Below are 12,542 nucleotides of genomic sequence, written 5' to 3'. Positions count from 1 at the left end.
CCATTTCAATTCCTTTCTGGATCCATTTTGGGGGTTTGACAGCTAGATGATCTGTGGGTTTAAGTCCTTTCATCCTGCTCTATGCTTCAGTGTTAACTTGATCCTTTAAGCATCCCACCTTGAGAGAATTCCTGTTTGTGTTCCCTTTTCCTTTTCTCCCTGGTTGGGCAGAGGTTTTGGACTAGTAATTGTGTTTTTCCTGCTCCTGTTCCTTGACACTCTCTTGGAATGTATTACTGGTTTCCCTCAGCATTGCTCCCTTGGTTACCTATTGATTCTTACGTGTGTTGTGCTGTTTTGTCCTGTAACTGTGTGAATACCTATATTTTCCTTTCTGTCCTGCAATCATTAAATCTACTTGTCCCTTGTCAAGAGTCTCGGATAGTAAGTTATCCCCCATTTGCCGTTTTTGCCTTTCGGGGTCTCTGTTTGATTGGCATGGTTTCTGTTCTTCAATGGCATCCGAAGGTGATGTTTCCAATACTCATGAGGATTGGCTTTAAATTACATTATAAAATACCATCAAGGGTGTCAGCTCACAGAACCTCTCATTGCATGTCCTATATATGGGCTTAGTGCTGAATGCATCTATAGCAGCATCTCTGTCACAACTATCACGACTTGTTTGTGGGCTCATCTGTTGAGGATTGGAGCGTTTCTTCTTTGTTGGTTCTGGCTGCCCGCGTTTCTTGGAGGTGCGGGTCTCGTGGAGGTAAGGACGGGCTTCACCTGATGCCATACTGTTGGTAGCTAATGGTCTAGGAGTTCAATGTTCAAGAGGTAGGCAGGTGCCCGGAAGGAGAGGAAGCGATCCGAAGGCAACCGCGAGGTGAGTAGTCCTGGATGGATGAACCACGGAAGCCGGTAAGGCACAGTTGCGGTCGAGCAATCCGGAAGGCTCAGGAAGTCCTGAGTGAAGAGGTAGGATGGTCCGAGGGCAACTGCGGAAATGTAATCCTGGGAGGAAGGACCGCGGAAGGCGGCAAGGCAGGGCCACGGTTGGGAAGTCCAGAAAGGCACAGGAAGTCCTGGGTGAAGAGGTAAGGCGGTCCGAGGGCAACCGCGGAAGAGCAATCCTGGGAGGGAGGACCGCGGAAGGCGGCAAGGCAGGGCCACGGTTGGGAAGTCCAGAAAGGCACAGGAAGTCCTGGGTGAAGAGGTAAGGCAGTCCGAGAGCAGCCGCCGATGAGCAATCCTGGGAGGGAGGATCGCGGAAGGCGGCAAGGCAGGGCCGCGGTCGGGAAGTCCAGAAAGGCACAAGGGGAAACAAGGAAGATTCCCAATAGCGAACGCTAGGAACAGCAGCCGAACTAGGAACTGTGAGCAAATTGACACGTGACGAACCGCAGGGGCGCTTATCTAGTTGAGCTACAAGCTATACTGCTGATCAGAGAGCGGGGTCCGCCTTGTTGGGGGGGGTGTGGAACCATTCAGGCACGTTGTTGTATGGACCAGGACCTCCAAAGGGGGCGGTAGCATGGTTTCATGACATTTTCTGGGTGAGGAGCTTGCTGACTCTTGTAATCATGAGGAGTTTTTAAGTGCTTACCCCACATCTCTTTGCATATATTTGTGTCACATTTTACTTGCACATCCTGGTTGTTAGGATGTGTGTATCTTGGTTCCTTGATGCACGTTGGTTGATGTATATTTACTCTTTGTGTGATCTCGTTCACATTTTCCTACCCATGCCCTTTGCCTTCTCATGACACTACTTTGATGACTTTTGCAGGCAGGTTCTGGCGAAGACAGGTTCATCTACGTGTGTTGGTCTTGCTTAATACTTAATAAATTACGACAAATGTATTTTCAATTTTTAAAGATATCAAAATATTATCTCTAACCAGAATGTTACTTATTGGAGCCGTGCCTCCAGAATAACAACTGGCTATTAATTTACCACCAGAGTAACATTTATTATAATAGGGAAAGTATTAATTACCCCTTTATGGGAAAAGAAATACATTGACACTTGCACCCACCCACTCCCACACTTAAGCGGTTAAGAGAGTTTTGATATATTCAGCAACTTGATTCCCATTTGTCATATCCAACTGTCCAAAAGGGAACTCACTCTTTTTAAACTGAATTATGACCTCGCCATTTATTTGATTAATTAAACTTGCTTTTGTATCTGTATTAAGAACTACACTGTTGATCACTACCCTTGTTTTCTCCTGTATTGACTATTGTTCCAGTAGTCTTCTTGGACTCCCAGCTTCCCATGTGGCTCCCCTCTATTCTATTTTTAACTCTGGTGTTCATACACTTTGTTCTAGCCCCCCTCGTTTTTCTATCTCAGCTGCTCTTTTTTTCTCTTTGTTGGTTATCCTTCAAAGCTTGTCTTCAATTTCGTTTCCTCTGGTTACTTTTAATGGGCTAGCACCGTGTTTTTTATATGTTCCTTGGTTAATATGTATAATCCTTCTCGTTCTCTCCGCTCTTAATCCCAATGTTTTCTATCTGTTCCTAAGCGCCCTTGTCTCGTTTCTGTTCTTTTGATCCCCTAGAACCCAAGTTCTGGAATGCCCTACTGCTGCACATTCTACCTATCCCTTCCTATGCTCTCTTTGGCACTACCCTCAAATCTCATCTTCTCTCTACTATGTCTTAACTCCCCTGCTTTTGGTTGAAATGTTTTGTTTCATACTGCAATTATTTGTACCATTTTAAAATTGTATGTACTGAGCTTTGGTGAAAGTGCCTTATAAATCAAATACATTACAATTACAAAGAACATTGAGCTTTACCATGTACAGCGGAGTCACTAGAGACAATTATCTCCAAACAACTCCCTTCTCACTTAGAATCCAATAGCCCCAACATTGGCTCCCAGACAGACTTCAGAGCCAGAAGGCATACAGAGTCTCTATTATTATACATAAAAATCATCCTCCCTGTTAATTATTATGGGATCTGCCCTCAGAATGTGTTGCCCTTGACCACGTGGTGATTAACCACATTGCAAAAACCATCAGATTAACAGGGACTGCCCTGATGTAGTTCTCATCCTTCTTGCACAAACATACCCACCATGTCAAGCCTTATCCATCAGGTCAGCCAGGCAGATAGCTCAAGCCCAACAGGTGAGAACATGCCAAGCGTCATGGGTTGCCCTTCATCCTCCCAAGGCCAATAAATTGAGTACCACGAGTTGCGACACTGATCATTACAGAACTTAAAAGCTGGTTGAATATGGCAAGAAGTACTGTATACATCAGCAAATTATTAAGATAGCATACTCACTATGAGATTCAGAAAGACCTCTTATGGTCTGCCACAAGGATCAGACTTATCATCGGAACTCTTTAACATTTACATGGCTACACTAGCCCTCATACTTGACACCTACAACATTGGTTGTCAAATGGGTGTGGACGATACTCAAGTTCAAAAAGCTGTGAAATAGCCAGGTGTCTCATCCTCAAATCAGTAATTGCTTACTATAAGTCCAACAGTGAATGCAGCTTCACTGACACTGGGCCTCATTACGAGTTTGGAGGTAGCCAAGCCCTTAATAAGGGCATGGCTAACCCCAAACACGGGTCCGGGTCCCGCAAAAGGGGACTTACTGGGCCATTCCGACATTGGAGGGCCTGGTAAATCCCTTTCGCGGGACCCGGACCCGGTACGTCCCCATTCCCATTTCAGCCCCCATAGGGCTCAATGAGAATGGGGAGGATGGCACCACCGGCCCCATTGATAATGGGGCCGTTGCTGCCATCCGGTAATGCTCACGGGTGCCGCTCTGCACGCCTGGTCTCACTAGGTGTTCCAGAGCTGCACCCGCGAGCATACTCGGAATGTTACGGCGAGGTAACAACGGCGCCGGTAGCACTACCGGCACCGTTGTTGCCTGACCACAACACTCCAAATGAGGCCCTCTGTCTCAATGGCTGCAAAACTGAGGTTCTACTCATAGGTCCTCTACCACATTCAGCTCTATCTTTTCTTAGGAAGGATAAAACCGATCCCATCCCAGTACCTGCATCGAAAATATTGATTTTGGGCATTATATTCTATGCTCACCTTACACTCCCACCTCAAAAGGATAGAGTGGAAAAGAAGGTTCACTACCACCTACACCCCCTAACAGGAATCCACCCCCTCCCACACATATCTCATAAAATTGCACTTCTCTGCGTAGTGGTTGCATCCTCACTAGATTAATGCAGTGGCATCTACAGCGCACTTCCATTGAGCACATTAAAATAAACTTCCAAGACTCTACAATCACGCTGCCAGGTTTATTCTTGGCATGAAACAATAAGATCACATTTCACCAGCCCTGATCTCTTACCACTGACTATCAATAAAGGAACACACCCAGCAAAAATCCTTGTGCCTATTTCTTAAGGCCGATCATGTCAAGACGCTAGGTTACCTTGCCAAGCTGTTTTAGTCCTACCCATCTTCTGGGAATTTGGGATCAGAGTTGCAGAGTCTTTTATTCACCAGGCTGTGCAGGTATGGAAAGTTTGGTAACAGGCCAGCCCCCAAATAGGAATCAGCCCATTGGAATGCGACCCTTCAACATCAGAGAAGTGTCAAGTCATACCTGATCCTGGTACAGCTTTTGGGGGAGCACTGTGGATACCTTTGTGTTCACTTTTAGCTGTGATTTCGGCCTGCTAAGTCCTCCCTTCCCCATGAGTTCCAAATGAGCTGGAATGTAGACAGCTGATTAGGTGTTCAACTGGGGGCAGGGGTTTGTGGTATCATGTAATGGACTGGGACACCAGGGGTCAGGTCTGTGGTGGCACTGGTCTTGTTTACCACCTATAACAAGATAAGGAGGTTATTTGTACTAATTCCCAACTATGTATTCCCTTTCCCTAGTCCCCTTTGAAAATTAAGTACCTATGAGTGTCCAGAATTACCTGTAAATGGATCAGCTAGAACTTGTGTTGACTTAACGGTCCTCCGCATACAGATCCTTGGGGACTGCCCAGTCTTAAGTCATGAAAAGCACCAATCAAAGTGATGACACCCTGTTCACTTGCTTCACCTCAGAGTGGATTGGATGACAACGGTCCACTGTTATTTGCAATGATTACTGTTCACAGTGTTATCCTAGTCATGCACTCAAGTAACAGGGTTTTAATCTCTGTAAAATCCAAACACAATATGAAGCTTGCAAATTCACTCTTAAATGTCCATCCTGCTTGCTTCCGATTGTACTTCCAATGCAAAGATTATGTATTTAGGCTACTGTGCGCAGCGTGACGTACTTCCTTTCCATGGCATGCTAGTGTTGCTTAACTCATCTATTTTTCCCTTTCTCTTCTTTGTTTTAAGTGTGTAGAATGCCGGCTCTGTGGAGGAGATTACTGGTTTTGGAGCTGGGTGTAGGATGAAGATGCTGGAGTCGAGTGGAAACTTAAAGATGCGTCAGCCAAAAACCTTTAAAAAATCTGACAAGTGATGCGGAAAGACCGAGGCATATGTGGGCTCTGAAGGAAATGGGATGCCCAACTGTCACACGAGCAGCATGAATTCTGGGATTTGCATCCCTTCTAGTCTTTACTTCTCATGTGTTGTTGGTTGTGTTTTCTTCGAGCTCAGTGCCCTTTGATGGGTATGGCGGGCACTGGGAGAACAAGCTGGGCACTTACGCTAATGTACAATGCCACCTGAGGATTTGAGGGGACAAATGGGGCTGTACGAGGGCCACATTCTTGAATGCAGAGTCTGAAAGGCATTTTCCCATATTCAAAAAGATCTAAGTTAGTTTGAAAGATGGTCTTCCATTCGTCCCTGGCTTTAAATCTGGTTAGGTTGTGAGCTCCTCTCAGATCTAGTTTGGTGTACATTCTCGCTTCATTTAATTTGTCCATTACGACCGCAATTAAAGTAAGGGCTTCTTGAAGGTTATTTTATTTAATGTACCATAACCAATATAGGTGCATAAATCACCTTCCTTTTGGACACAGAAAATAATGAGAAAGCTGCTGGGGATTTGGATGGTCTAATAAATCTCGATCCGGATATTTTCTTGAATTAATGTTTTCCTGTTCCATCAATTCATGAGTATGGCTGCACGGGACTTCACCTCTAGGTATGAAATCTATTCTCAAATGCGACCTGAACATTTCAGGGGTGGGTTGGGCAGCAGCCCAAAGGATGTGTTGGCAGCCCCCAGCATGATGTAGTGTCAGGAGATGGCACATATTGGCAATTGACACATTGGAGCAGCAGAACATGATTCGAGTGGCTCTTCTATCAATATTTAGGCATGACACAACTATGTGATACTCTCCAGATTATTTACATATTTGGTCATATTTGCGTTCAGCAACCGTGAGCAAGTATTATTTTGCACTCATAGACGCACTGAACGTTTGTGGATCTAGATCATTTCCTGGCAGGGATTTCACCCAATCCTGTTTCACTGAATTCTTTTACTTCTTTTTACTGCAACAAAATGTGGAGGGAGACTCCCTCCCTTTTCGACTCCAACACACCTCAAACCTTTCTAAATACCAAACCTCAACCCCACCTACATTTTTGTAGTAAAATGCAGTAACAAAAAAATCAATGAAACAGGATTCGATGAAGGTGGCCTGCAAGGAAAAGCGTTAATATCACATTTGCAGTCACCATACCGCTACAAGAAGAAAACACAGATCAGTAATTGGCCACACCGCATCTTAAAGGTAACATGATAACCAGTTTTGTGAAACACAATACTTTCTATTCTATTTTTCTTTTTGAAATTATACCAAGTGGAAGTATAACAATTGTTAATATATTTACTCTGAACCCTTTTCACCTTGTTTTTGTACCGAGTTTACCCAATACTTAATTGCTTTGTGTATTTTCTTTGTTGATAATACTGTCAGTAACTATTTACAGTGTGCTTCAAGGCCATGGACAATTGTTCAATACTGTGAGCACGAAGCATGTGTTGTCTTATGGAAACTGTTTTCATTCAAATAATTATAATTGGAGAAATAAATATAAAGAAGATACTGAGTCTGGGACTTTTTTTAATTGGCACCATTGAGCAGTTCACCCCTTACCTTTCAAAATCTATTACATAGTTCAAGTTCTTTTGAGCGCTCCCTTTAGGTCACGCTTTCATCCCGCAGGCCCCAGCGTCAATTGTTTTCTCCTCTAAGAATACTGAGAACATGAATTCCCTCAAGGGCTCTGGGCTTGACGGGATAAAACCTGGTCCTCATTATTAGTGAGCCGGTCCAGAAATAAGGTGCCGGTAACAAGGAATGACTCACTCTGAGTCTTATCAGTAGGTGCTGTGAACTACCAGCAGGCCTGACCTGCCAGTAGTTCAGGCCCCTACCGGCAGATCAATCACTGAAGCACCAACACCGTTACCAATGGTGCCGATGCTGCAGTGTTCCCATTCCCGTGGAGACTTATGGGGCTCCACGGGAATAGGAACTTACCGTTCCACCGCCGCCCATAATATCACTCTATTACCTGGATATCAGGTGGTGGCAACCTAGTAATGAGGGCATTTGTCTCAATTGGAAGGCCTTCAGTTGGCTCTGAAGAGACATATATTCTAATTCTTGTAGAGTGAGTGGTTAGGGGCGCTCTTCCTGACTTGACACTGAGATTGTGGAATGTCACACTGTCACCTATGTTTGGTGGTCGCCTGCAGCAGCAGCTAACCACAGTCGAACAAGGAAGAAAAAGAAGTCCTCCAAGTGTGTCTCTGTCTGTCCTTATGTTTACCTTCCCCTTCTAATTTCTCTTCCAAGTCAGATGGCACACTCAGCTTTCAGCAATGTTTGAGGCTTGGCCTGCCACCTAGTGCAAACGAACCCTCAGCGCACTTCTACACGTACAGTTCAATTGTAGTTTTGACCCTCACTTTTACAATTGTAGTGCGCAACTCTGGTTCCAGTGTTTCATGGGGCTGCCTGTGTACTACAGGAGATGGGTTGCAGGTTTAATGCCCTCCTGAGATTCTGACGATGCCCACTGACCTTATGGCGTGTAAAAAATGTTCAGTTCAGGTTACCTTGTTCGATGCTTGCCTCGATCTTTTGTTACGCACAGCAATGCCTCCTCCCGTCCGGTATATAGCTCATATATTAACACATGTGCATGTTGGATGCACTCAGCCTATAAGAAAATGGGTCTGCATACCAAACCACATTATACGTCTTTTATTTATATCAAGTCTTAATTCCCAAAATAAGAGTGTCTCTGATTGGCAGGCCACTCAAAGTTTCCCGTAGCTGCAGCTGTGTGTGCATTCTCAGTCTGCACCTGGCAAAGCTCGGCAGGAGAACTTCTGGACCATCAACACCATCATCATCAAACTCACCATCTTGTGTGCCATCCATACCCATCTCAGCATTAGCCGTTTGAGCAAGAAAGCAGAAAGGCCTCGAAGGGCTGTGGGACATCCCAGAAGATTGAAGTCCACATGATTAGACTTCTAAGGAATCCCCTTTGCAGATACTATAGGATGGATAAACCAAAACATGGAGATTCTATTTAGGCAAAGGAGAATTTACGGTATTTCATCTCTTGTATATATTGTGTATTTTGCAATCTACTGAGCTGGCATTTGGGAATACCAACAGTAGTGATACCTGATGTTGGCATTCTTGTCATTCCCTTATGGGCTGGGGGTTGAAGCAGATGCCCAACACAGTGGGCCTCATCACGGGTTGGGCATATCTGCCAGAATACCACCCATTGCAATTACCATTCCTGACACTTGGTCCGGCAATATTACCAGTGGATTACAAGTGGTGGTGGCGGTGTAAGTCCCCATTTTCTTTACTCGGTCGTACTCAATGGGGCATTTTCAGCGCAATTACTGTGGCATTAATTGCACTGTGGTAATTGTACCAGAAATGGGCAGAAAGTCTGTGGATTTAACTCCAGCTGAGATCTGGAGTTGCATCTTCCAACTCTCCCCCAAACTCATAAATGGGCGGTGAGGTAATGTGGCGATAACGCTACTACCACTGTATTTTTACAGCATCGCCCAACTCGTGATGGGCCCTTTTGTCAGTGCTGTAGAGGGCACAATGTTGCAGCTCTGGACGGGGTTGTCCATGAATTTGGATGGTGAACAGAGCTGGTCCAGAACCTGTCGTCAAGTTGCCCCACATTCTGGTCAACGTATGCTGCCATGCATCCAGCCTCTTTCTCTCCCCCCCAACTAGGTGGCACAAGCAGAGCCCTGATAAATTCGGAAGGCCTCACCCCTGAAGGGTGACTGTAAGCGGATGGAGGGTATCAGAGAGACAGTAATTCTGCAAGACCATAACCGCACTGGGGTCAAAAGACTAGGGGAGTGATATTAAATGAACTGCAGCCTCATGCACAGAAATCCCCCTCCCCCACACACAGGCACAACCACAGGGTATTTGCACTCCCTCCTATGTCATATTGTTCCTGACTCTCCTTATGTCAAAAGACCTCCTCAGTGGCAGATCTCCAGTGCTGGCCTAGTCTTGTGTTTGTTTGGTAGAGCACAGAGGATGTGAACCAACCAACTCATGGAGAAAAAGAAAGAGAAAATAGATAAAGGCAGTCAGGATGCTCAGCTGGTCTGGTGGGGTCCACTCCAGAGGTGAGTTCCCATTGCAATTCTACAGAGATAGCCAGGTCGGATGAGAAACTGTGAGTAGGAAGTGGAGAGTTCCAGTATGGCGATGGGTGGCGGTGGGTCAGGGGGTTTGCGGTGTGTGGGCTGGGGTGGTAGAGATGGAGAAAGAGGTTCGTGTCTGCATAGCTGTGGTATGTGGTGGGACTGAGGGGTGCAGTATTGGGGGGCTGAGAAGCCTTACATAGGGAAAGAGTCGGAAAGAGGGACATTTTGTCTTTTGTATTGAAGTTTAAAAGGATGTTATGAAATTCTGATACAAAATTGACTGAATGATAGGCAAGAGTGACAATGGAAATATAGTATGGAAGTAGAAAGAGCACTGGTGGATTCAATGTGCGATCAGTCACTAGGATCATTGAATCTCACAGTCTGTGCATGCACAGGAGGGAGCCTTGAGGTCTGTGGTCCAAAATATACGACTTTATTAGAAATGTATTGATTCCCCGGTGTGATATCCATTATCGTCAATCAAGCCATTAGCAAAAGCCCAGACTGAGGCTGTATGTATCAAGGTGTGAGAAGCACGCCCAGTGAGTGAGAAGGAGCGCAAGGGTAAGGGATTCATAACCCAACACTTAAAGTCTCTTCCCAGGATGAGGGTCCCACCCAGTGAGACTATTGGTTATGCGAAATGGAGCACAGCAGATGTAATGAAAGGTGCTACTATTGAGCACAAAAGCCCCATTCAAATAAAACACATTAATTTCCAGCCAACATTTCTAATTGATGTAAAAATGGAAAAAAATTAAGATTGAAATATCAGCAAATTATTCTCTGCTTCGCTTGGATTTTTCCCCGCAGGATAGGTCAGGGGCAACGTTTGTCTTGGAAGCAAGACGACTCAGAGCAACACAGGTTCGAATTCCGAGACTGCGCTTAGAAACCTCTTCGGTATTAAGCGCGTTATAAAAAAAACTAATTGCATTGTTTGGGTACATAGAAATGCAAAAGCCTTGAAACGACAACGCACATACAGTGTAATCCAGGGAAAGGCGAAACATAAAACAGTTTGAAAACAAACTCAATTTAAAAGTAATCCCCAGCTCAGTGTCTGTAAATGTTTTTGTAAACTTCTAGAACCGCCTAGAACATGTTTGTGTTTTAGCCACACGCTCATTCCTTGTCTCTTTCCCTCCAGAAAACAGAGAGACATAACAAGTGCATACATCACTGGTTGGGAAGTGCTATGATGCGTGCTCAGGGACTTCCTCTTTTATGGAGCACTCTTTGGGGACTGTGGGCACGGAGAAGCGCAGTCACCCCAACAATCAGAAAAAAACACGCATTGTACATACTTTTTGGAGGGCTTTATAGGTTTTCACCGCATGCAGCCAAGCAAGTACAGGGCCTTTGTTGTCAGTTGCTCCTCGTGCGTAAAGATTTCCTGAAAGAACATAGAAAGAGGGTTCATACATCTCGATGCAGTAACAGAAACGTGTATTTGAATTTTAAGGGACACTGCGATGATAATAAGTCAAACATGTTGCAATTTCCAGCCATGACTAAGGTTGGTCAGGCAATTGGAAGCCATGTACATCACTGTGAGAAAGGGTATTTTTTAGACCAGCAAGTACATTTTACCTCCATGTTATGTTATGCTAATATGATTAATTGCTGAATTCCCTCCGAAGTAATGTCAAAGCACCTCTCCTTGTATGTAAAGTGACATATTGTGCCCCTGGCTGAGCGAACCATACCTTAGTCTTCTTTCTGGGGGGATGGGGAAGGGTTAGGTAAGAGGGCGGGGAATCGGGAAAAGAGGTTACAGAGGAAAGGAGATCTAGCAGGGGTGGGTGTTTGGTATTAGTATAGAAACCTTTTGGTCCAAAATATATGCACTACATTCTAAAGAGAGGTGACACAATGATGTATGTTTAGTGAAAACCTACGGATTGGTCTCCAAGGCATCTTTGGAAGAGTATGAGGTACAAGTGGTGTAGTGTTGGGTGGGTAGGGGGCTCGAGAGAATGCGCAGAACATTCTGGAAGATAGGTAAGCTTAATTCCCTGAGATGTGTATCTAGGACTACTAATGTACCAACTCCCCACAGGAAAAAGGAAAACTGCACTAGGACTCCACCTCTACCCAAGACAAAAGGAGCCAAACTATGCATCCTTATTCATCCCTCCAGATTCTCCATACTCCCAACGCCTAATGCGCCAAATACAAGGTGCTGTCTTCCCCCCAAAATGCTGATGCAATCCTGCTCTGGTCACGCGCACTCCACCAAGACGAGCCATCTGCTCCACCCCCCACCTAAGAGATCCAGTAGACCGTGCTCACCCCCTGTACATCAGCCACAAAGATCTTTCCAGCCCCAACAATTCACACAAACCCTTGAGAAGACTGGTGGTAAACTCCCCACCCTCATCACTCACAAGTCTGGGAAGGCCTAGCAAGATGGCCCCCAAATGGGGCCAAGGAACCACGTCAGTCAGCTTTCCAGGCTCACCTGCTGCCCCGAAAAGGAGCATCCTGGTCAAGCAACTCAAAGAAAATGTGGAGAGTGTCCTATTATCCCCGATTACCTCAAACCCCATGGATGAATTCTGTTCTCCCAACCCCTTAGAAGTGGCAAGATTCCAGAAAGCTCTCGGCTATCCAATAATTGTCATTTCATGAAGCCGTCACACTTGCTCATCACCACCGCAGTGCTCCAACTGTGCTGGGGCCCGCCGGAAAGTGGCATCCTGATGCCTATAGGGTATCAAAATAGCAAACATGCAATACACGCACTGCTGGCAAGAACACCACACAGGCAGTACAGAGGCCACAAGTTAGCAGCTATCGCATAGAGAATTCAATGGTATCACCAAATGTCCATAACATAGCTATGCACCAGATATGCAACAATACATCAGCTGAGGGGAGGTGCAGTGAAAAGATTTCCTATGTAATTGGTGAAAGTATACATTCTGCCGGTAGGGGCTGGGAACTACCAGTA

General features: G+C 45.3%; 1 protein-coding gene across 5 annotated transcripts in view; it reads right to left on the bottom strand.

Moving 5' to 3' along the window:
* The window catches only part of LOC138497336 (beta-Ala-His dipeptidase-like), a 596,337-nt gene that overhangs the window by 321,669 nt on the left and 262,126 nt on the right, over positions 1–12,542 (bottom strand). For all 5 annotated transcript variants that reach the window (XM_069620733.1, XM_069620732.1, XM_069620729.1 and 2 more), the window contains exon 5: positions 10,894–10,982. In XM_069620733.1, the coding sequence (XP_069476834.1) occupies positions 10,894–10,982 (89 nt within the window). The remainder of the gene's footprint in view (positions 1–10,893; positions 10,983–12,542) is intronic.

This window comes from Ambystoma mexicanum, chromosome 5q, assembly GCF_040938575.1.
Source record: "Ambystoma mexicanum isolate Mex_15411 chromosome 5q, UKY_AmexF1_1, whole genome shotgun sequence".
NCBI classification, from domain to species: domain Eukaryota; kingdom Metazoa; phylum Chordata; class Amphibia; order Caudata; family Ambystomatidae; genus Ambystoma; species Ambystoma mexicanum.
The sequence above is the reverse complement of the archived record's forward strand: the minus strand, read 5'-3'. Positions and strand labels throughout refer to the sequence as shown.